The 25,859-nt window shown below is 44.7% G+C and overlaps 1 protein-coding gene across 2 annotated transcripts in view; it reads left to right on the top strand.

Moving 5' to 3' along the window:
- Positions 1 to 25,370, top strand: part of LOC147423633 (serine/threonine protein phosphatase 2A 57 kDa regulatory subunit B' beta isoform-like) — a 29,639-nt gene extending 4,269 nt beyond the window's left edge. Inside the window, exons 2-4 of one of the 2 annotated variants that reach the window (XR_015186679.1) lie at positions 24,310 to 24,640; positions 24,755 to 24,973; positions 25,075 to 25,370. Coding sequence is in view for 1 of the 2 variants with exons in the window: in XM_086502208.1 (XP_086358334.1) it covers positions 24,310 to 24,621 (312 nt within the window). In the remaining variant the exon portion in view is untranslated. Of the gene's footprint in view, positions 1 to 24,309; positions 24,641 to 24,754 lie in introns of both variants that reach the window. The other variant, XM_086502208.1, reaches the window with a different exon arrangement.
- Positions 25,371 to 25,859: the final 489 nt, after the last annotated feature.

The raw sequence follows: 25,859 nt of genomic DNA, 5'->3' as shown, positions 1-25,859 counted from the left end.
GATAGTAGAATCCGGGGCTTCGTTCCATGCGACACCACACAAGCAACATTTCCAAGATTACACCAAAGGTAATTTTGGGTATGTATACTTGGGAGATGATATTGTCAGCAAAGGTACAGTTTGTGTCAAAATTGCTAACGGAAATGAATGGAAGCTTAAAGATGTTAGGCATGTTCCTTCTCTTCACAAAAATTTGATCTCTACAGGACAATTGGACGATGAAGGTCACAACATTGTATGCGAAAGCAAATAGTGGAAGATCTCAAAGGGATCTTTGGTGGTTGTCAAGGGAGAAAAGGTCGGTACACTTTACTTGTGTACTGTAAGCACACAATCTTCAACTTGTTGAATAGCTATAGAAGTCGACAGTGCGGTGTGGCACTATCGGCTTTTGCATATGAGTGTCAAAGGAATGCAAATCCTTCAAACAAAGAAAGCTTCTACAAGGTTTGAAAGAAGTGGACTTAGAGTTCTCTGAAGATTGTGTTTATGGTAAACAAAAGAGGATAAAATTTCAAAAATCAGGAAACGAAAGAAAAAATAAAAAACTTGAGTTGGTTCATTCTGACGTTTGGGGTCCTGCAAGTACACCATCACTTGGTGGCTCATTGTACTATGTAACATTCATAGACGATGCGACTAGGAAAACATAGGTTTATGTAACGAAGAATAAATCCGATGTGTTTTCCATACTTCAAAGGTGGAAAGCTTTTGTGGAGAATGAAACAGGTACTAAGGTTAAATGCCTCAGATTCGACGATGGAGGCGATTATTGTAGCCAAGCTTTTGTGCTAGCAGGGCATTCGGAGGAAAAGAACAACCCCAAGGACACCTCAACAAAATGGCATTTCCGAAAGGATGAACCTAACAATTATGAAGCGAGCACGAAGTATGCGGCTACATGTAGGCCTATCGCTTGAGCTTTGGGCGGTAGCTATAAGTACGTCTGTGTACTTAATCAACCGATCATCTTCAACGCATTGGATGGGGGAGTTCCAGAAGTGGCATGGATAGGTAAACCGGTGAATTATGCATTTTTCAAAGTGTTTGGGTGTGAAGTTTTCATGCACATAGATAGAAGCCTAAGATCAAAGCTAGATGCAAATTCTAAAAAGTGTTTCTTCATTGGCTATGGAGAAGGTGACTTTGGGTATGGCCTATGGAATCTGAAGGTGGTAAAATCTTTAGGAGTAGGGATGTAATTTCTAACCAACAAAATATGTACAAAGATTACTTGGAAAGAAAACAAACAAAAGAAACAGGTGATGAGTACATGGAGCTTGAGGACGGTGAAGACTCAAGGACTACAAACGATGACAATGTGCAATAGCGTCAACCAAATGAGGAGCCTCAACTTATTCCTCGAAGATCTACAAGAGCAAGTAGACCTCTAGAAAGGTTCGTTCCTTCCTTCAACCATCTCTTGATCTCAGATTCTGGAGAGCCGGAATCATACGAAGAAGCTATGCATCACGAATTCAAAGAAGAATGAATGAAGAGCATGCAAGTGAAGATGGACTACATCCCGCAACCAAACATGGGAGTTGGTTGAGTTGCCTAAAGGTAAGCGGGCACTTCAAAACAAATGGGTGTACAAGCTGAAGGAAAAAGAAGATAGGAATAAAAGGTACAAGTCTAGGCCTGTGGTAAAAGGGTTTTCTCAAAAGAAAGGTATTGACTTCAATGCAATATTTTCTCCTTTTGTAAAAATGAACTCAATTAGGCTTGTCTTAAGCCTTGTGCCTGCTCATGATCTAAATCTTGAGCAAATGGACGTAAATACGGCATTCCCTCACGGTGACGAGGAGGAAATTTGTAACAGACTTGGACACTCCAAGTCAAGAATCTACCACGACAGCACCAAACAACCACTTCAAAACAGTAAACAGTTCACAATTGTTGATTCAACACTGGCCTGGGGGAGTTCTGTGCCTAGAGATATTGGCCCCAAAGACTGGCGCCCCTTTTGGTATTTCTTTTTGTATTAATCTGTGTTCAAAGTACAAGAGTGCGGACAGGCGCTCACACTCAGACCCTACGTCCAGATGCTCTGAGTTGTGAGTGGCCTACCCACGTATTTAAAGATACAAGGGTTACCAAAAGCAGAGCCCAAAAGCTGAAAAGTCAAAAGCCTAAAAATAAAGCAAAGGCTCTTTCTCTCATAAGCTCTCTTGAGCCAATAGAAAGTAAAGCAAAAGCTTCTCCCTCTCTCTCTCTCTCTCTCTCTCCCCCCCCTCCCCAAATCCTTTGCGTAGGAAAAAGCAGTATCTAAAAATTGTCCCAAAAAAGCACATCTGTCGTAGAATCTCAGCCTCCGCAATTTCCGCCGGATTTGCGGGCTGCCACGTTAGCCAATTTTTCCGCGTTTCACGGGGTTGCCTCGTTGCATCGATTCTCGGGAGTGTGTGTTAGGGTTTGCCACGTCACCATTTTGTGACATACCCCCCTCTTGAAAGCATTGTAATCGCCCTCGATTACGCCTGCAAAACAGATAGAAGCTATAAACTGCCTTAGCAGACACTGACTGTTAGTACCTACGATCTAGGAACACACATCTAGTACATGTATCAATTGACAGTCACATCACACGACATCACTACCCATCACAGGACATCACATGACATTCAACATTCATTCGGATCTTAGACCATGATTTATCGGCAATGTAGCTAGCAATCGCATGTAGATCCAATTGGGACCTCATCGATGTCCAATTGACTAACCACTATTGCAACCATGTCTATTCGAGATCAATTAGACCAAAATGCTACAGTCATTTCGTCTATCAGTTCCTGCACTTACAAACAAGTCAAGAACAAACCAGTTTCATATTCAGGAATTCCATTCATAAAGTCATAAAGCAGAATACTGTCGGCTTTCAGTATCCCTGAAGCTCAAAGAGACATCAGTGACTCTAGTATCAAAATCGAGGCATCTGTTGGCAAAGGAGCGGAGTAACTCCCCTCTTGTGCATCCCACTGCACCATATCTTCGACCAAGCTGAATTCTGGGTTCCATTTGGAGTAGACTATGCTAAACCAAAAGCTTTGAGGTAAAGTTTCACAATTTGAGGAGTATTTGCTAGGTCCTCCTCCTCCATCCACTTCGCATCCAATACAGGATAGTACTTGAACTTAACCAAGAACCGCCTTCGGACTTTACCTTTTTTCTTTGTATCCTTATGTACCAAAATCTGTTCAGGAACAAGGATCTCCTCGTTTTCTTCCACTTCGGGTTGCTCATCAGGCTCCCCATCATCAGGCACATCACCTTTAAAAGGTTTCAAGAGACTCACTTGGAATGCATTGTGAATCCTCCAAGTGTCAGGCAGTTTCAGTCGGAAGGAGACATCATTGATCTTTTTAGAGATTTGGAAAGGTCCATAGTATCGCATACTAAGCTTTGGAAAAAGCCTTTCCTTTCCCTTCTTCTTTCTCAGGCGTGCCTTCTCAAAACGTAAGAGCACCCAACCATCCTCCTTCAATTTCAAATCGCGACGATGGCGATCGGCTGCCTTTTTCTGTCGTTCTTGAGATTTTTGCAAAGCCTCGTGGACCATGGCAAAAGTCGTGTCTACTCATCGGCTTTGAAAATCTTATCTTTCGTGCTTAGGAAGGATGGAACCTTCGCAGCACCTTCAACAATCTCAAATGGCGCCTTCCCCGTGAAGAGTGTATCGTGTTATTGTAGGCAAATTCCACCAAAGGTAGATACTTTTCCCATTGAGTCTTTTGATCCGAGATATAATACTTCATGAATCTAAAACCACTGAATTGGCAATCTCAGATTGCCCGTCAATTTGCGGATGGAACGATGACGAGAACTGCAACCGCGTGCCAATGTTCTCCCAAGTTGCCTTCCAGAACAAACTCGTAAATCTGGGGTCCCTGTTGGAGACAATCGTCTCAGGCATGCCATGTAATCTGAAAATCGGGGCCACAGACAGTCTGGCTAAGTGATCCGGCTTGACTGTTTTCTTCACTGTAATGAAATGAGCTTGCTTGCTAAATCTGTCAATAACAGTCCAGATCTCATCGTGACCACTCTGTGTTCTCGAGAGATCAAAAATGAAATCCATTGCAATACTTTCCCAGGGGCGGGTGGGTATGGGCAAAGGTTGTAACAATCCCTGTGCTTTATGCCTGTCAAACTTGACCTTAGGGCATACCAAGCAACTACGCACAAACTCTTCCACATCCTTCTTGAGTCTCGGCCAAAAGAAGTATCCCTCTATCCCTTTCATGGTGGTAGCTATGCTACGGTGACCCGTAAAAGGTGGACAGTGGCATTCAGTCATAACATTTTCCCTCAACGGCTGTGTAACGCACAATATGGTTTTTCTCATTAAGTACCATCCCGAACGGAATATCTCGCTACTGTCTCCCCATCCCGTATCCGTGTGAAAACGCAAAATCTGTATCTGTGGCATACTGGTCGACCATATCCTTGAAGCTCCTATAATGGATCGCGGAAATAGCCAGAATCAACGGCTTTCGAGACAAAGCATCTGCCACCACATTCTTTTGTCCCTGAACATGGACAGTCTGGAAGTGAAACTGTGAGAAGATGTTTGCCCACCGCATCTGCTTTTCTGATAGCTGCTTCTGTGACAAGAAGTAGCGCAAACTCTGATGGTCTGTAAAGACAGTAAAATCTGCTTCGAGTAGGTAATGCCACCACTGAGTAAGAGCATGGATAACCGCCAAAAGCTCTTTCTCATAAATCTGTGCTGTCATTTCTGGCCTTGAGAACAATCGGCTCTCGTAAGCAATGACATGGCCTTCTTGCATTAAGACCGCACCCAGACTACGACCACAAGCATCACAATATACTTCAAATGACTTCTGCAAGTCCGGCAAAGTCAAAACTGGTCCCGTAGTCAATTTCTCTTTCAATGTTTGAAAGGCAGTCACCTCTGTGGGTCCCCACGAGAAAGGACTCCTTTCTGTGTCAAGATATGCAAAGGGGAAGCAACCTTTGCAAACTTTCGAATGAACCGCCTGTAGTACGAACATAGTCCCAAGAAGCTTCTAACTTCATGGACATTCTTCAAATCGGGCCAATCACGGATAGTGTCTATCTTGGCCGGATCCATTTGCACTCCTGTTGCTGACACAATGTGTCCCAAAAAGTGTATCTCTGGTAGGAAAAATTCGCTTTTCTTTGCATTAATCACTAACTTGTGATCTCGTAATGCCTGAAAGACCTGAAGCAGATGATCTCTATGTTCTGCCTCATTCTTGGAGAAAACAATGATATCATCAAAGAAAGTGTCAAGAAATAGCTTGTACTCTCGAAAAATCCTGTCCATCATCCGGTTAAATATCGCAGGAGCATTGGTTAAGCCAAAAGGCATCACCAAAAACTCAAATAGCCCAAAAGTCGTGTACGCAATACCTACATATATCCAGACATACCGCACACGTACTGCAAGTATGTACGCAATACCTACATATCTCCCTCGTGCACTATGCCATCATCAGTCAACAAACGACTGACAACCCCAACTGCAAATGCTCCCACTGCAGCTGCGATATCCGGTCTCAAGATCAACATCTCATACATGAGACCACCGAATGCCGATGCAATGCTAGCGGGCCCTGCTAGCTCTACGGAGCATGCATCAACATATATATCCTTGGCAATAGGCATCTCTGACTGACAAGACGTGTCAGCCACATGCATCTCCTGACTGTCCGCAAAAGACGCATCAACCTGTCGTGCAACCTCAGAGCAAACCAGCTGCTCTAGGTGTCTGCTGGAAGACATATCCTGCACAACTATATCCCCATGCTCACTGTCGAGCATAGAAAGGAATGACTGCATAATCGCTGACATCTCAGCCTCCTCTGCAATCATCCACTGCAAACATGACCACTCAATCTGCTGTGACTCACTAGAGCTCTCATGCTCTAACTCCGTATGCATAGACTCTTGCACAACGTCCTCCTGTCGTGACTCACTAGAGCAAGACCGCTCTACCTGTCTATCTTGCATAGAAGTATCTCGCACAACTGACTCTCTGCTTTGCTCAGTCACTAGCAAAGCATGCATGTCTGACTCTGTCACCTCTCTGTGTGACTGCTCAAGTCGTGCCCGAACTGTGTGCACAACGAGCTCACTACTCTGCACTCCATGCAAAGTACCCTGCAACCCATGAGCAAAAGAGACTCGCTTGCTCTCTCGCTGTCTACCTGGCTGCATGATCACAGAGACAACACCGTCTCTCGCGTGATCCACATGCAATGGGTAACCTGTACCACTCCTGGCACCTCTCGCAATCACTAGCAAACCCAAATGCATCACAAAATCTCGCTCTCGTAGCGAAATCTGACATCCACAATCTCTAAGCTGATCAATCGAGATCAAACTCACTGTCAAATCTGGTACATAGCGCACATGTCGTAACAAGTAAGATGCACCACTCGGTAATGACAATCTCACATCTCCTGCACCTGCTATCGCATGCACCGATCCATCGATCAAACGTACACTGCCAAGCATCCCACTAGAATAGCTACAAAACCATTCACGATGCGGCGTGACATGAAACATAGCATTTGCGTCTAGCAACCACTGCGAAGGGAGTGCACTATCTACATGTATAGCATCTGCATCAACTGTCAAAGCAACTGAGTCCATGGCATCACTACATACATCTCTGAGACTGTCATGTCTCCTACGATGTCGCATACGACGAAAACAGCGCCGTCTAACGTGTCCAGAATGACCACAATACCAACATATCACCTGTCGGCGTACTCGTGAATGTACATGTCTCACATGAGTCCTTGATGACTCAGATCTATCATACATATCATGTAATCTGCGCCAAAGTGCTCTCGAAGTAGTCTCATACATAACAAGAGCATATACAAATTCCGCAAGGTGCAAAGAGAGCGTAGATAGTGCCATCTCCTCTAGCTCCTGCCACTGATCGTCAGACATGTTTGAAGGTCTACCTGCATCACCACTCAATGGTCGATGCAACCCTCGCTGTGTCAATGCGTCAAGCATACACTCTCTCCATGCCGCAAAGTCTGACCCATCAAACATGCGCATCTGTGAGAGGTCACAATCTGATCGATCACCTGTCTCTGCCATGAGCACAATGTAGCAAACTAGAAAGCAAAACCACCTCACCAACAACACCTGGAAACTGTCTACCAATATGGCCAGAAACACAATGTAAAACCTGTGAGACACACTCCAAAATAGAGCTCCCGCAATGTCAATACAAGCCTCGCATGCTCTAGTATCACACTGCAATCTGTGAGCTAATCACCAAGCCCACACTGTGCGGTATCGATGCATACACACGCACAAATCTCTCACCTGCAGAGAACACCGCACGCAAATGTTGAGTGCAACCCGCAATCTCTACCTAGATCGCATAAATGATGCCCATAAAACTCCTGGGAAAATTTCGCCAGAGTTTCGTTAGTAAAACGGCCACAAAACCAGTAACCAAACTGACTGCACGCTCAAAACCATGAGCAACCAAAGCGCATCAAACCGCACTCCCAATGCATGCACCAATCTCCACACTTTGCATACATCATTGCAAACACCTGCAAATCTAGTACACAAATATCTGCTCTACCTATGACTGCCAAAAAACATGCTCGAGGCATACATTGCCGAGCTCAAAATGCAATCACATTAGTCTCCCTGAGCATCAAACCACATAAGGCATACATCGTATCCTCCCACCTGTGAGGAAACTTGCAACAAATATCACTCTCACATCTGAGAGCAAGCCATGTGTGAAATCCTCGACACACAATAAACAACTGCTGCAGCAGAAAATTCAGCGTTCAGAATTTTAAAATTCTGATATGACGAGCGCGTCCGGAGCATGCCAAAACCCCAAGGTAGACTCCTGGATCACATGTATCCGAGTCCGAGTGTGCAAAATATGCCAAAAACACTGTTTTCGGCCCAAAAACGCAGCAAAAACTTGCTGCTGCTGCAGAAATTTCAGAGGTCAAAATCAGCTCAAATGGACATCACCATTGCGTCCAGAGCGTGCCAAAACCCCAGGTTACACCTTAACCTTGCATAAATCGCATTTCGTATGCAAAAGTTATGCAAAAAACACTGCTTTTGGGGCCCGAAAAATGACCTGCGGAAATGAAAATCTGTATTCTTCCTGCAAGTATGGCTGCAAACAACCATACACACTTGCTATACACTCTTCCCTCAAGCTTGGGAATTCCCCTCAAGCTTCCATGAGCACAGATCTGGTGTTTGCTCACCGATCTCAAGCTTCCACCGAAATCGAGCTCACCATAGCCGAAAGCTCACTTCTCTATAGCACTCCATCTGTCGCGAAGCCAAAGCTCTGATACCAATTGAAGGGGATCGGGGAGCACCACAGACGGAGAGTGAGCGAGAGAGAAGGAGACACACGACACAGATATGGGTGGGGAGACTCAAAAGAGTGAGCAGCCCCCTATACACTTATGCTATGTATAAGGTATACAAGTCAGTGGGCGCCCAGACTCTGGGCGGCCGGGCAAGGCACAGACGCCTATACCTGAACAAGTCGTTCGAAAAGGTGTCTTGTAGACGTCTCCCGGTGCGATTCTGATCTGATGATATCCACTCTTCAAATCAATCCTGCTAAAGCACGAGGATCCCCGTAATCTGTCGAGTATATCATTGATCCTAGGAATCGGAAATCTATTCTTGATGGTGATTTTGTTGAGAGCTTTATAATCGATGCACATTCTCCAAGATCCGTCTTTCTTCAAAACCAACAACACTGGAGAGCAATACGGTGAAGTACTAGGCTGGACAAGACCCTTTTTCAAGAGGTCTTTCACTTGGTTCATAATCTCTTCATTTTGTGTGCTCGGCTCACACGGTAAGGTGGCCGGTTCGGTGGTGTGCTTCCAGGTATCAGATCAATGGTATGATCTTCAGGACGAGCAGGTGGTAACTTGCCTGGTAGGCCCTCTGAGAAGCAATCAACGTGAGAGTGGAGAAAATCTTGGCGTTCTTTATCAAGTTTATACATATTTGTCCTATCTTCATCACTCAACTCTTTCATAAAGATCGAGTAAACAAACAGATTGGATTTCATTAATTTAGAAATGGCCGAAGCTGATACAATAGGGACAGACATGCCCTTCAGTTTAATGTCAAGTACAATGGTTCTGCCCTTCTCTGTAGTCAATGTCGCTTTCCTCACCCGATAGTCGACCACGGCGTTGTTCTTGTGGTACCAGGGAATTCCCAAGAGAATATCACAACCTTCCAAAGGCATTATGCAAAAGTCCTCATACCCCAAATACCCCTGACAATGCAACCGAAGTTTGCCAATGACAGGTGTAATGGCTACGTCCCTGCTAGGTGCTGCTAGAACAGCCTCCGCACGTGGTCCCATCCGATCGGGTCTCGAGCCGCGCCGCCAATTCTGGGGAAATGAAGTTGGCCTTGGCTCCTCCATCAAAGAAGATTAGGGCCTCTTGGTCTTTCACTTTGCCCCAAGCTCGGCAAAGTTTTGTACTCTCGTCCATCGTGCTGGGATCGATACCCACGGAATCTGGAACCAGTCCTGTTTTCATCTTGCCTTTTCTTCCACGTTGCTCAGTTGCTCTCGAACTCTTAGGCCTTTCGTCGTCCTTGTCATTCTGTTCTTTTTGTGCCTTTTTAGGGCACTTCGCAGAGATATGTCCATGTTTCCCGCATCCAAAGCACTTCCCCTCCCTGATGAAGCGAGCTCTCTCCTGAGGAGTAAGCTTGGGTCGTGCATCCTTCTTTTCTGGGTTGCTCTTCCTCTTTCTACTTTAATTTGGTGAAGTCTGTTCGGCTCATTGTGTCATGACCTCATCGGTGGGGTAGGTCAGACTGCGAGAGTGAATGGCAAAACCCCGTTTCGCATGACTCATCAACTCCTGAATAGAAGCTGACTTCTGTTCCAAGCAGTGATCTTGGATCTCTGTAGGTAGACCCAAGGTAAACCGCTCAATCTGTTCTCTGAACGAGATCTTCTTGAATGAAGAGGCGGGTAGAAAAGAGCTCCAGAATCTCTTGCAATAAGCGTCCATTGTATCTTTCTTGGTCATCCGAAGATGGTTCCAAGCAGCTCGTATATTGCGTTCATACTCTTGAGTCACCCAAGAAGAAATAAAAAGCTTCTTAAATTTCAGCCATTTAACTGGTGCAGTCTTGTTTAAAAGAAGCGTGGACCACCAAGTTCGAGCATTCCCCTTAATGTAGAGGCAGCTCTCCGAATCTTAGAGTGCTCTGAGTAGCGTCCTCGCGCGAAAACGATGTCAAACTGCTGTACAAAAGACAAAGCCTTCGAAGCATCTCTATATCCCGAAAACGTGTCAAATTTAATTGACTGTCCACCTTTCTTAAACTCTCGGACCTTCTTGCTTTTATCTTCCAGAAAGTCAGATTGGTTAGCTTATAAAAATTCTTCTTCTTTGCATAAAAGTTGTTGTCGTCAGAGCCTGAACTGTCTGTAGACGAGTCCTCTGTAGAACTGTCACTCACTGGGCGAGATTAGACTTCTTTGCCTTTTTCTTGCCCTTTTTGAAGTGTTGTTTCTTGCTTCGCTTTTTGCCTTTGCGGTCTCTTCGCTCGAGTCAGATGAGCTAGAAGAAATTTCAGAAGAAGAAGAAGAACTGGGTACTTCTTCAAATCGAACACGCTTCTTCTGTTTCTTTGCCTTTTCAAATGTCGACTGACGACCCAAATAACCCGGGAAGTCAGTGCCTTTCTTCTGCTTTTTGCTGTGCTTTTTAGCTTTGTTTTGCGCGTCAAAAAGCTGAGCAATTCGTGCATTAACCACCTCTTCTAATTCCTTCTCTGAATATTTCTTGTGAGCAGAAGGTTTCTTGAGAGCGGGTTTTGGGGGTGGTGTTGTGGTTTTCTGCCACTGCGCATGCACTTCCTGAAAAGAAGTCTCGCTGATATATTTTGCAAATTTTGGGTCCTTCGCAAAATTGAGCATCATCTTTGTTGCATCGCCGATCAATTGACGACGCTCCATCTCTCGACGCTCCGCCTGAGTAGGCCGAGGCGGGCCATACTCCTTGTCACAAGACGGGCACCACGTGCCAATAGAAAAGAGCAGACTTAACAGACTTTTAGCACTTCAATAACCAACTGAACTGAAAGAGAGAGAGACGACACGCGAGACGGAGTTGCGGAATTCCACCTTAGAGAGTATTGGTCCCAAACCTTGGCACCTCTTCGGTATTTCTTTATATTGCATCAACACAGTACAAGCTGGTACTCTAGACTCTGCACCTTCTCCAAGAAGCATGCCAGAGAATGAGCCCTAGCCTCATATTTAAAGGCCCTTGGCCTGAAAAGCAGTTACAGTAAAAAGCCTTCAAAACTCAAAAGCAAAGCCAAAAAGCTGCCAGCGCAATTTACGAAAGTCCGTATAGCCTGCCACGTCATCAGCCAGTGCAAAACGCGGAAATGCGTATTGCCTGCCACGTCATCATGTCAGCGTGATTTTCGGAATTCGTCTGTTGCCCTTATGGTTAGGGTTTAGGTTTCTGCAATTTTAGGGTTAGGGTTTCCAAAATTAGGCTTTGCAGGTTTTAGGGTTAGGGTTTCCAAAATTAGGGTTTCAGTAGTTAGGGTTTCTGGCAGAAATTAGGGTTTAGGCCCCTCGGCCACATCTGTAAGTTGGCTCCATTCTTTAGGCTGACACGTCAGCAATTTGTTACACTCCTTGCCGGAATCTTCGTTGTGATCCCTTGCCACATCTCCGAATGCAGAGGGAGTCGACTCATCCTTGCGTGATGCCGCAGAAAAAAATAATCTGGGATCGGATTTCCCATAGAAGAGAAATCGGTCGTACTCTGATACCACTGTAACAGACTTCGACACTCCAAGTCAAGAATCTACCACGACAGCACCAAATAACCACTTCAAAACAATTCACAGTTCACAAATGATTCAACATTGGCCCGGCGGAGTTCCGTGCCTAGAGATATTGGCCCCAAAGACTGGCGCCCCTTTCGGTATTTCTTTTTGTATTAATCTGCGCTCAAAGTACAAGAGTGCGGGTAGGTGCTCACACTAGACTCTGCGTCCAGATGCTCTAAGTTGTGAGTGGCCTATCCATGTATTTAAAGATACAAGGGTTGCCAAAAGCAGAGCCCAAAAACTGAAAAGTCAAAAGCCTAAAAATAAAGCAAAGGCTCTTTCTCTCACAAGCTCTTTTGAGCCAATAGAAAATAAAGCAAAAGCCTCTCTCTCTCTCTCTCTCTCTCTCTCTCTCTCTCTCCCCCCCCCCCCCCCCTCCATCCTTTGCGTAAGAAAAAGCAATATCCAAAAAGTGTCCAAAAAAAAGAAAATCTGCTGCAGATTCTCAGCCTCCGCAATTTCTGCCGCGATTTGCGGGCTGCCACATCAGCAGATTTTTCGGCGTTTCATGGGGCTGCCCTGCTGCACCGGTTCTTGGGAGTGTGTCCGTGTGTGTTAGGGTTTGCCACGTCACCATTTTGTGATAAAATTTTACATGCTTCAACCAAAGGGGTATGAAGTAAAGGTAAGGAGAAAATGGTTTGCAAATTAAAGAAGAGCTTGTATGGTTTAAAGCAAGCATCAAGACAATAATACTTGAAGTTCGTTTATTCGATGGATGTTGGATCATGGATTCACAAGATGCAACTCGGATCACTGCGTCTACACGAAGAATTTGGGAGATGGGAAGTTCATCATCCTAATGTTGTATGTTGATGACAAACTGATTGCAAGTGATAACATGCAGGACATCAAAGATTTAAAAGAGGAGCTGTCTAAATCTTTTTCAATGAAAGATTTAGGTGCTGCAAAGAGGATACTTGGTATGAAGATATCAAGGGACAGGACGAAGAAGACAATAAAGCTATTTCAAGAGGATTACATCAAGAAGGTACTAGAAAGGTTTGCAATGCAAAATGCAAAAACGGTTTCTACACCTTTGGCTGGTCACTTTAAACTAACCAAGTATATGCGTCCGAAGACACAAGAGGAGATAGCCTATATGTCTAAAGTTCCATATGTTGCTGCGGTGGGTTCTCTTATGTATGCTATGGTTTGGACAAGGCCAGACATTGCACATGTAGTGGGAGTTGTAAGTAGGTTCATGGACAACCCAGGTAAAGAGCACTGACAAGCTCTGAAGTGGATACTTAGGTATCTAAAAGGGACAACAACAAATGCTTTGTATTTTGGAGGAACTGATAATTTTCTAGAAGGGTATGCTGATGCAGATATGGCAGGTGAGAAAGATACTCGAAGGAGCACTACTCGCTATGTCTTCACGATTGGAGGCACAGCAGTAAGCGGGGCTTTAAAGTTGTAGAAAGTGGTCTCACTTTCTACCACAGAAGCAGAGTATGTAGCAATGACGGAGGCAAGCAAAGAAATTGTGTGGCTTCACAGATTCTTAGAAGAGCTTGGATTCAAACAAGACAATTGTGTCTTGTACAGTGATAGCCAAAGCGCTATCCTTCTTGCGAAGAAACTCTGTCTTTTATTCAAGGACAAAGCACATTGAGGTGAGATATCACTTCATACGCTCTCTTTTGGAAGAGGGATAACTAAAGCTAGGAAAGGTGCATGCAAGTGAAAATCCTGGAGACATGTTTACAAAGGTGGTCAACAAGGAGAAGTTGAGCTTTTGCTCATCTTGAATCGGCATTCAGGGATAAGAAGCCAGGATGGAAAGCAGTCACAGGTTTGGTTTGGAGATCAGTCTCCAAGTGGGAGATTGTTAAGTATGGAGCCTGATTTACCTCTTGTAATTTTCTGTGGTAAAAACGCTCATTTGTAAGGCCCCCACTATGAGTAGAAGCCATCGTGCGTGAAGAAAAATCACTCGCCGGAAACCAAAATCACTCGCTAGAAACCAGAATTTTCACGGTCATTGGAATATTCCTTTTCGTCAGAATATTATGGTCAGACGACGGTCGAAAAGTGGTTGGAAAATGACCGGTCGGTTGGCCGGTTGGCCGGTGGCCGAATTCAAAAGCGGACTTGTCTTCTCAAGGGCGGCCACACATAGGCGGATTGGAGGGTCCGATTTGGACTTATCTACACAAGGGCGGCTACACATGGTTGCCTCTCATGAGAGAGGGCAGCCCTTTTGGCCTATAAAAGAAGGCCATTTCTACACACATTATATAGTGTGAAGTTGATGCAACAAGGTGGGTGTAGAGGTGGTGAGAGTGAAGCAAGGCGGGAGCTCTATTAAGGGTATAATCCTTTTGTAACCTACTTCTTGTTTGAAGTATTAAAGCCATTAAGTGGCTGCTTTCCCGTGGATGTAGCTCACGTTGGGTGAACCACGTATATCGTGTGTACTCTCTCTTGTGTGTGAAAATTCTCTCTCCATTAAGTAATCTACTCAATTATCTACTTAGCTACGTCATATTTCCTAACACCCATCCCACAACCTACCCTATCTAGAGGTTCCAAGTACAAGTGAACGATACCCAGATCGCAGCCTGCATTATTGAGAGGATTCTGTATACAACTAAACAATGCGCAGATTGTGGCTTGCTTCGTCTAGGGGTTCCAAGTATAACTAAAGGATTTCGAGAGTACAATTTGCACGGTTCAGAGGCTTCCATTTGTAACTAAACGATCCACATATCGTAATTTGTGCCGCTCAAAGGTTCATCAAATAGTATTGAAATGTAAGGTGCAACGGAATGAATGTTGAACTTTGCTCAAGGTGAGTGCTCCGAACTGTGCTCAAGGTTCCTTTTTCTTAGAGAAGGGAGAGCCTTCCGCGCTTTAATGAGAGAGTGCAAGTGATCACAAACAAAGTGAATAGACACTGCGCGTGAAGGTGCTGAGACTGAGAGATAGAGAGAGAAGAGAATACGACACCAGAGATGTTGTCAAACCCTCCTCCAAGGACCCCACTCTCGATGGCGAGAGTGGTCTATGCTATTGATTGCACAAATCTCTACAATGCTTGGACTTGCCGACGATGTCGACGACAATGACGGGCTGAATCTGAGCTGAAAACGCTGATGGGTTTAGGTTGAAAACATTGGTGTGTTTAGGTAAAACGCCAGGTTCCAGGTTGGGGAAAGTCTTGCTTGAGAAGGTGCCTGTTGAGCAATGCTCTTGTTGCCTCTTCTGCCAGAAAGTGCTAACTTTGGTTTGCTTATATATTATCTTAGCAAATTGCCGTACCTAGTTCCCAACAAAAGTCACTTAATAAATAAGTGAAAAATGTCAAAAATAGGAAATATGTTTAATGCATTGGAAAATTACCTTGATGGATTCTGATGGTAATGCTGATGATTATGCTGTGTGCAACCGGAGGATATGCATTTAATCTAAGTGTCTGGACATGCACGGTCTGCGAACATACTCACAAAAGTGCTAGATCACCTCCTATTCTAGACGGAATTGTAGCTTGTCCACGGACACATAGGGTTGGATGTGTCACGTGACATCCTCTCCTTTTCAAAGTGAGGTACTGGTATCGAACTGTATGGCGTCGAGGGAGATCGCCAACAGGGTCTGGAATCTTGGAAGGGACTCTTCGTCGGCCCACTGTGATGCGTGGGTCATGCGATACTTGAACTTCATACAGGTCTGCAACGCTTGCTTCTTTGGGCCGCGCCGAAAGCGACACAGGCTTCTGTATGCTTCAACTTTGTCTATGGACGTAGGTCCACCTTCCTTTAGAATCTCCAAGACTGAAAATTCTTGAAACCACTGCCAACAGAAAAACATGAACATACCTATTACATGTAAAGTGACTGGAAAAACTCATCTTTTCTAAAGACCGTGCATGCAATGTAGATGAACAAAGAGATGGAGTGCCAAACCGTTCACCACACACACACAAACAATGAGATCGAATCTTGCCTTGCTGATCCAAATCAATCAGCTGTGGCAATTTTCATGGAAATGCCCATGCTTGGTGCTCATACTTTCTTGTGCTCTTTCTACGATTGTGTCGTGCCAAGGAAGAGACATGGACTTTGAGTTCCTTGAATGCATACTTTTCAGCTTTTCATGAATAATCCACATACATCCGTGCTCATTCATGAGTGAAACGTGCTCAACATACAATATGTCATGCCTAAGAAAAGGGATCACATATAGACGCTGACTAAAATACAAGAAACGATCACGAATGAAACACTCGAACAATGCGTGCTGACTAATCGTGCGAACACATAGTACTTCTTGTAAGGGTTCTTTGGACCTAGACTTGAGAGCCAAGATCAGTTCGTTGTGTTTGATCAAATTTGCCTTGTAGGGGGGGGGGGGGTTGCTGTGGACCTGGACTCGAAAGCCAAGATCTATTCTTCGTGATTGATTGAATCTGCAACGAGGTTAGCTTTGCTAGAAAAAGCATCAACTAAACCATCATCCTTGTGAACAATCACGTCATCTTTATCGTGCAAATCATCATGCTTGTGAGAACTCACATCGTGATCATGCAAATCATCATGCTTGTCTTTGTAATTCATATCATGCTTATCATGATGCTTGTCATTGTTATTCAAATCATCATGCTTATCATCATGTAAATCTTGTGTATCATGCTTTGGAGAAGAAGAGACTGAGAGAGTCTCCTTCTCCGGAATCCTTTCAATCTTTGCCTGCACATTTAGAAATGAGAGATGGAGAATGAACAACTTGCTCTCCACGAATGACAAGGGGAGAGTCACTTTTGGCATTGAAAGTGAACGTATTTTCCGCCCAATCAATGAGAGGGTTATGCTCACGAAACCATCGAATGCCCAAAATCATATCACATCTTGAGAGAGGAGAGACAAAAAATTTTCTATGGAAAGCAGCTTGTTGAATTGTAAATAACACATCAAGGCACTCTTTCGTGATGAGAGAGTCTATACCGGGAGCGAAACCAGAGACCTCAAGAGGAGATTTCTGACTAACCTCTAGGCGGGCTCTCTCAACAAGAGAGGGACTAATCACATCATGCATACTACCTGGGTCAAACATTATGACAAAACACTGCCCCGTTATATGACCATAACATTTAATGAGAGACTCATCAATGGGAGGGTCAGGAGAAACTTGGGACACACTCGTGTTGTCATTTATTGCATTGACAGAGGAAGTGGGTTATGTGGATTCTTTAAATTCATTAGAGTCAAGCCTAGGACATATTGCTGTAGCTTGTCCACGGACACATAGGGTTGGATGTGTCACGTGACATAAAACCAGCATTGCAACCACAATAAAACAAGTTCAATCGGCACTAGAACAAGTTAAAGAAGATATTATGTATTAAATATTTTTTCCCCAACAATATAAACACAAAAACCATGACAAAATGTTTTGCGTGAGGTTTTGTAAGCCGAACTTGGAGGACGACTGTCTTGCTATCTTGGTCGAAGTTAATGGTTCGTAGCATCATCTTTAAGATAAGGCATCCCCAAAAGTGCGTCACAATTTCCCAACTTCATGATGTGGAAGTCCACTTTGCCATGGTGTGCTTGAACGGTGACAGACAAATCACCAATAAGAGGGACAACTATACTGGTGTCTCCTATAGCTAGCTTCAATTCGTCCAGCAAGTTGATCGTACTCAAAATCGATGGTTTTCAAAAATTCTGGATAGATATTGACTCCAGAGTTTAGGATCATAGAGGATGAGTGCTTTGTTGCCACAAATCTTTCCATAAGCTTTGCATAATTCTCTAGTGGCTCGGGTGTAGAAATTGCATAAATATTTGGAACAAGTCTCATTGTGGTTTTGGCCTTCTTGGCAGAAGGTTGCTCAAGAGTTTTATCCCCTTTATATCGATACACATAGGAAGTGTGTCTTGTCTGGAATCATTCAAAACACTTGCCTTCTTGTTGAAAAGTTACTTATTGGCGAGCAGTAAAGCGAGGTGTGCAAGTGGAGTCGAAGTGTCATGAGAATCCTTGGAATGAGAACGTTGTTTTATAGGGATTTTGTTTAGGAGCAGGTTCCTCTTGATATGTAACTTCAAGTCTTCCCTTCATTAATTTGTAACCAATAGCAGAATGGTCCAGGGCAAGTAGCCCTACAGGTGCGGGAGCTCGAAGACTTGCTACAGATGGGACCGGCTCGCAAAACGAGCCCAAAACAGAGAAAAACGGCCTGTGTATTTTTGTAGGTTTAGGGTTTCGGCCCTAAACGGTCTCTAATACCTCCAGGAGGTTCGGGGACGTGAGGGGATTACTGTGCGGGTGATCTTGCGCATTTTCAGGGCAGAAAACAGAGAAATCAGCGTGCTGCAGATTCTCGCTAGGTTTTGCAAAGTGTCCTTATGCGTCGGGAAAGTCACCTATTACCTGGGGATATTGTCTGTGAAGTGTCCTAGTACAGTTGTGCTGTCAAAATTGGGCCAGGACAGGTCATTTCCAGCCCGGATTATGCGGGACAGCTCGTAGGAGATCACAAGTTTTATTCCCTCTTTGAATATAATAAAGCAATATTGAAAGGGGCGCTAGTCTTTGGGGCCAATTGGTGTCGGCGTCTCCTTGGTAGCGCCCTAGCTTCCGAGCCGTGTGTGAAGTGTCAATTCCCGTTACAGGTTTTTAGTTGCAAAGTTTCTCTTTGTCCTAAAGTTTAAAGTAAAGTTTTGGGTGAAAGCCAAAGTCTACTGCCCTACGGGCCGGTTTCAGCCACCGCCACTCAAGATCAGATCGACTAGTGGGTGGATCGGGACATACGAGTCTTCAACTTTCTTATGATGAATCTCTCGGATTGCATCATGAAGGAAGTTTCCAAAGAGGAGCATGCTAATCCATTGTGGACACGGATACTTGACCAGTTTGAGGAGACATTGTTCGGGCATATCACACTTGAACGGGAGTTGTACAAGATCTGCATCAAGGATTTCAACTCACTCGATGGGTTGACCTGCCGCATGCGGGAGCTTTGGGACGACCTTGTCTCTGCCGGAGGCGACATCACCTCGGCACGCATGGTTGGCCTCTTACTATTCAAGCTTCTTGCACGCTTTGATCCCTATTTTCAGAGCTTACTCACATCCAGACGTACCTCCTTTCGCACATGGGACTAGATTCATCCTTCCCTCACACAAATCAAGGGGCACTCCATGTGCAGAGCTGGAGGTCCTGTTGATGCTGAAGGAGCGTTAGTCGCTCAAGGAGGCAACAAGAAATGCAAAGGTAAGAAGAAGAAGAAGAACAAGGACACCGAATGCTACTATTGTCACAAGAAAGGGCACAAAGAATCAGAATGAAGAAAGAAGAAGCGAGAAGAGGCCAACAAGGAGAAACAAGGGACCGCTCTTGTTGCGACGACGGATCGAGGACGGCAGACCAGCTCTTGCTACATTGTAATCAAGTACCTAGGTTGTCGACAGTGGAGCTACCACTCGCATGACTCCCCAATAGTCTTGGTTTAGCTCTCTCCAGGAGACTCATGGGTAGACCGTCACTATGGGTGATAACTGTCACAAATCAGTGACGTGGCATGGCTTGGCTATGGGCAGCAGTACACACCCCAGCTGGCGGGAAAAAAAAACAGTCCCGAAAATGAAGCTGCAGGGCTGATGTGGCTGCTGTTGACGTGGTGCTGTAGTATGGACGCCCGTGTTTGGCGGAGTTGTTGACACGTGGCAGTAGGGGATGGCCAGCTTTTGGGGGACAGCTTTTGGCTACGTGAAATAAGGGGCTGAAAGCTACGCAAAAAGAGCTGCTTTATTTTTCACGCAAGGCAGTAGAGAGAAAACCTTTTTGCTTTAATTTAATTAAGCCTTGTGAGAGGCCAACTTTTAGAAATTTACAGCTTTTGGTTTTTAAAGCTTTTGGGGCTCTGCTTTTGGCATCCCTTGTATCTTAAATAAGCAGGCAGGGCCTCTGACAACTTAGAGTATCTGGATGCAGAGTCTGAGTGTGAGCGCTTGCCCGCACTCTTGTACTTAGAACTCAGATTAATACAAAAAGAAATACCGAAAGGGGCGCCAGTCTTTGGGCCAATATCTCTAGGCACGGAACTCCGCCGGGCCAGTGTCGAATAAATTGTGAACTGTGAACTGTGAATTGTTATGAAGTGGTTATTTGGTGCTGTCGCGGTAGATTCTTGACTTGGAGTGTCCAAGTCTGTTATAGTGGTATCAGAGCACGGCCGATTTCTCTTCTATGGGAAATCCGATGCCTAATTTTTTTCCGTGGCACCTATGGCTTCATGCAAGGATCAGTCAACTCCCTCTTCATCCGAAGATGCGGGAAAGGATCCCAACGAAGATTCATGCGAGGAGTATGGCCCGCCTAGGCCCACTCAGGCGGAGCGTCAAGAGATGGAGCGCCGACAATTGATCGGGATGCAACAAAGATGATACTTAATTTTGCCAAGGACCTGAAAATGGCAAAATGTATGAGCAAGACCTCTATGGAGGAGGTGCACACGCAGTGGCAGAAAACCACAACACCACCCCCAAAACCCGCTCTCAAGAAACCTCGTGTTCCTCAAGAAGTATACAGAGAAGGAATTAGAAGAGGTGGTGGATGCACGAATCGCTCAGCTTTTTGACGCGCAAAACAAAGCTGAAAAGCACGGCAAAAAGCAGAAGAAAGGCACTGACTTCCTGGGCTATTTGGGTCGTCAGTCGACTTTCGAAAAGGCAAAGAAACAGAAGAAGCGTCTTCGATTTGAAGGAGTACCCAATTCTTCTTCTTCTTCTTCTTCTTTTGACAGTTCTTCTAGCTCATCTGACTCGAGCGAAGAAGACCGAAAAGGCAAAAAGCGAAGCAAGAAGCAACGCTTCGGAAAGGGTAAGAAAAAGGCAAAGAATTCTAAATCTCGCCCCGTGAGTGACAGTTCTACAGAGGACTCGTCTACAGACAGTTCAGACTCTGATGAGAGCAACTTTTATGCAAAGAAGAAGAATTTTTACAAAGCCAACCAGTATGACTTTCTGGAAGACAAAAGCAAGAAAGTCCGAGAGTTTAAGGAAGGTGGACAGTCAATTAAATTTGACACGTTTTTGGGATATAGAGATGCTTCGAAGGCTTTGTCTTTTGTACAACAGTTTGACATTGCTTTCACGGGAGGACGTTACTCAGAGCACTCTAAGGTTCGGAGAGCTGCCTCTTACCTTAAGGGGAATGCTCGAACTTGGTGGTCCACGCTTCTATTAAGCAAGACTACACCAGTTAAATGGCTGAAATTCAAGAGACTTTTTATTTCTTCTTAGTTGACTGGAGAGTATGAACGTGATATACGAACTGCTTGAAACCATCTTATTGGGAGAGATTCTGAAGCTCTTTTCTACCCTCCACTTCATTTAAGAAGATCTCGTTCAAGGAACAGATTGAGCGGTTTACCTTGGGTCTACCTACAGAGATCCGAGATCACTGCTTGGAATAGAAGTTAGCTTCTATTCAAGAGTTGATGAGTCATGCGAAACGGGGTTTTGCCATCCACTCTGGCAGTCTGACCTACCCCATCGATGAGATCATGACACAAAGAGCCGAACAGACTTCGACAAATGAAAGTAGAAAGAGAAAGAGCAACCCAGAAAAGGAAGATGCACGAAAAGGAAGATGCACGACCCAAGCTTACTTCTCAGGAGAGGGCTTGCTTCATCAGGGAAGGGAAGTGCTTTGGATGCGGGGAAACTGGACATATCTCCGCGAAGTGCCCTAAAAAGGCACAGAAAGAACAGAACGACAAGGATGACGAAAGGCCTGAGAGCTCGAGGACAGCTGAGGAATGTGGACGATAAGGCAAGATGAAAACAGGACTGGTTCTAGATTGCGTGGGTACCCATCCCAACACGATGGACGAGAGTACAGAACTTTTCCAAGCTTGGGGCAAAGTGAAAGACCAAGAAGCCCTGATTTTCTTTGATGGAGGAGCCAAGGCCAACTTCATTTCACCGGAATTGGCGGCGTGGCTCGAGATCACTCCCGAACGGATGGGACCACTTGCAGAGGCAGTTCTAGCGGCACCCGGCAGGGACGTAGCCATTACACCTGTCATTGGCAAACTTCGGTTGCATTGTCAGGGGTATTTGGGGCACGAGGACTTTTACATAATGCCTTTGGAAGGTTGTGATGTTCTTTTGGGAATTCCCTGGTACCACAAGAACAACGCCGTGGTCGACTATCGGGCGAGGAAAGCGACATTAACTACAGAGAAGGGTAGAACCATTGTACTCGATATAAAACCGAAGGGCAAGTCTGTCCCTATTGTATCGGCTTCGGCCATTTCAAAGTCAATGAAATCCAGTCTGTTTGTTTACTCGATCTTTATGAAAGAGCTGAGTGATGAGGATAGGACAAAAATGTCTAAACTTGATAAAGAACGCCAAGATTTTCTCCACTCACGCCGATTGCTTCTCAGAGGGCCTGCCAGGCAAGTTACCACTTGCTTGTCCTGAAGATCATACCATTGATTTGATACCTGGAAGCACGCCACCGAACCGGCCACCTTACCGTGTGAGCCGAGCACAGAATTGCCAGTGTACATTGAGGCAGAGGCTAAAAGGATGGTGCGGGATCCATGGTACAACGTTCAAACCTATGATAAACCATGTAAAAGACATGCCTTCATCAATAACGAGTGTGATACATGCTAAAGTATCATGTTTTGTACTTGATGCAACCAAATGTGAGAATTACTTGGTTGTCATTAGTTAGTGTTCACTAAAGTGTGACTCTTGACTTGGAAATGGCATCAAATGAATCCTTCTTGTATGGTCTCTCTCTCTCTCTCTCTCTCTCTCTCTCTCTCTCTCTCTCTCTCTCTCTCTCTCTCTCTCTCTCTCTCATAGTTACATGGGACGGCGGGTCGGGGTCGGGAACGGGGTTGGGAACGGGGTCGGGACGGCAAAAGTCAGGAAACGGGGACGGGGGTCGGAACGGCAAAAAAAAAAAGAGAGTTTTTTTGGCATTTTTTGACCTACACACATGCCACACACATAGAGCATCACTTTGACCATAAATTTACACTAAATAGACCAAAGAACATGAGTCATATAGGCTGAAATGTGCTAATAAAACATCGATGATCGATGGATACAAAATGAGAAGGGCTTGTGTGGAGAGAGAGTAAAGGAGAGCTTCAAAGTGGGTAGAAGAGGGAGAGGAGAGCTTCAAAGTTCAAACTTGAGCCTTGAGCTTGAGGGAAATGGAATGAGCTTGAGCCTTGAGCTTGAGGGAAATGGAATGAGCATTGAGCATTGAGACTATGAGTATTAAGAGGCCCAAGGGAGCCTTTTATAGCCTCCCAAGGGCCAAGGCTTAAAAAATATGGCAGTTGGGGCTGCACAGAGCCGTTGCAAACGGTCAAAAACGGCCACTTTTTTGAATCCGACCTCGGCCGACCCCTGCCGTCCCCGTCCGGTCCGTCCGACCCCGGACCGGCCCCGGCCGTCCCCGGTCCGTCCCCCCTACGACCCGCCCGTCCAGCCCGTTTTCCGTCCGTCCCTCGGCGTTCCCAGCCGTTCCCGGCCCGGTTACGGCCGTTCCCCGGCCCTAGGGCCCGTCCCCCCCGTCCCCTGTAACTATGCTCTCTCTCTCTCTCTCTCTTTCGCCTTGATTTTGCTCGGTTTTTGTGTTCGCTCGGTAAAGTTTACTCGGTGCTTGGTAAGACTCCGGGGTTAGTTGCGGTGGAAAACATGCATTTATATTTGGCCGGGTATCCTCCAGCATTGAATGTCCTTGCAAGGGTGTTCAGCAAAATAGGTAGATCATTTGGGAAACTTGGTCAGGTTTTTGGGACAATCGTGAATCTTTAAGTTCCACAGATGAATGAAATACAGTTCCACTGTTTCATTCCGTTCCACTCAATTGAAGTAAGAAGCACCAGATTATGAACAGAGATAAATCATGTCTATTTTCATTTGTTTGAAAATGAAAAATCATGTCTGCTCCACTTTGACATTGTCTATACTAGAAGAGTGCAATGTGGTGAGATTGAAAGCGAGCCCCCATAACGGCTCATGGGATAGACAGAGGAATATCTGCACACGCTTCTTATTTGAATTGGTTCAAAAATCATGTGTGCTTGACTTTGACCTTTGTCTAAACTGGAAGAGTGCCATGCGGCAAGATTACTTGTGGGCCCCCATAATGGCTGATGGGTTTGATAAAGAGGAAAAATTATATGCATAATCTTCCTATTTTTATTGGTGCAAACTTCATATGTGCTGGACTTTGCATTGCCCATACTGGAAGAGTGCTTTCAATGAGATTTATTGCAAGTTCCCATGACATCTAATGGGATTGATAGAGAGGAATAAACAATCTACCTTTAATGACTGGTTTCCTTATTACAAACAATATATTTTGAATTTGAGATTTTTTTAAAATAGTTTTATCTGTTGACTCCTGGATTTTGAGCAGGTGGCAGAGCGTGCATTGTTTTTCTGGAATAATGATCATTTTGTAACCCTTGTGATACCAAACCGATCAGTTATCTTGCCTCTTATTTTCCCTGCATTGGAGAAGAACACGAATGGTCATTGGAATCAGGCTATTCATGGCATGACTATGAATGCAAGAAAGTTGTTTTTAGAAACGGATCAAGAGCTATTTCAAGAGTGTAAGCGTAAATTTAAAGAAGAGGAGGCAAATGCAGTCGTCCTTAAAGAGAAGCAAAACCTGATGTGGCAGCAGCTAGAAGTGGCGGCTGCATCAAGAGTTGGTGGGAAGTGAAATACAATGAAATGGCAAGGTAAATTTTTCCATTTAGTCTGCCTAATTGCGATTTTAATCAATCCGTATTCATCTAGATGGGTTCTCTCTCTCTCTCTCTCTCTCTCTCTCTCTCTCTCTCTCTCTCTCACAGATTATGAAAAGGGATAAAGTGGCTTAATCTGAATTTCCTGGAGAGGACTACGTCTTCTTCAACAAAGTTTTTAAGGACTCTCACTCTCAGGTTAGACTTCAATTCTTTGCAAGGCAAACCATCATCAGAAATGGCGCTGAAGAGTCTCATCGCCTTTTACTGTCATGAAGAGAAGATATTGCAGCAGCAATCTGGTCTTCTTGGTGCAGATGACCAAATGTATTCTCCTGTCAACCTTCTTGCCATCTATTCTCTTTGAAGGTTACTAGATTCAATATTTAGTAGCAGTGGTTTGACCCTTACGCCTTGTAATTGTGCAGAACAAATGTCATCTTTGTTACCTTCAAGAGAGCTGTCTGTCAATTGCAATTCCCTTTTGGCAAGAATTCAAGAATGAGAGAGCTACTTGAGCAGCATCTCACTGGCTTACTCATGAGTTATCTCTATGTACATACTAGGTGCAAAGTCCTGAATAAGCTTCTAGAGGACAGTGTCTGGTTATGTTGCTTACAAGCTCTGCCTTGTATTTGGGAGAGCTCTTGTTGCGGCAGAAAGCTTTGTTTCATGATGATTGCATTTTTATGGTTCACTGCTTAACACGGGTTTTGTTATCAGATGCCGGCACGACCTGGTGTGGTTTTTAATATTGTTTGTCACATTTGGTGAACGATTTATGTAGTGATGTCTTCCATACATATGGCTGTCTGCTTCACTGTATGCAAGCTTTGTGTGTCTTATGGTATTGCCCCCTCTGCTATTTTTCTCTTTTTATGTAATGTTCCATGCATTGTCTCCTTGAATTACCTGGTTGTTTTTCTTCTTTTGTAGGTCAGATTCCATGTAGTCTGGAGAATTCATGAAGCGAGAAAATTTCTCCTCTGTTTAATACATATTGAATGTTGGGCTGGAGAGTGTGTACTCTCTCTCTCTCTCTCTCTCTCTCTCACCCACCCACCCACCCGAGAGAGAGAGAGAGAGACCCACCCGAGAGAGAGAGAGAGAGAGAGAGAGAGAGAGAGAGAGAGGCCCATGAGAAAAGTTTTTAACATTGTAGAAAAAGATCTATTTGACATCTCTCACACACACACATGAGAAGAGAAGTTTT

The sequence above is a fragment of the Adiantum capillus-veneris genome, chromosome 26 (assembly GCF_014529385.1).
Source record: "Adiantum capillus-veneris isolate H3 chromosome 26, ASM1452938v2, whole genome shotgun sequence".
Taxonomy (NCBI): Eukaryota; Viridiplantae; Streptophyta; class Polypodiopsida; order Polypodiales; family Pteridaceae; genus Adiantum; species Adiantum capillus-veneris.
Note: the sequence above shows the minus strand (reverse complement) of the source record. Positions and strands in the feature narration are given on the sequence as shown.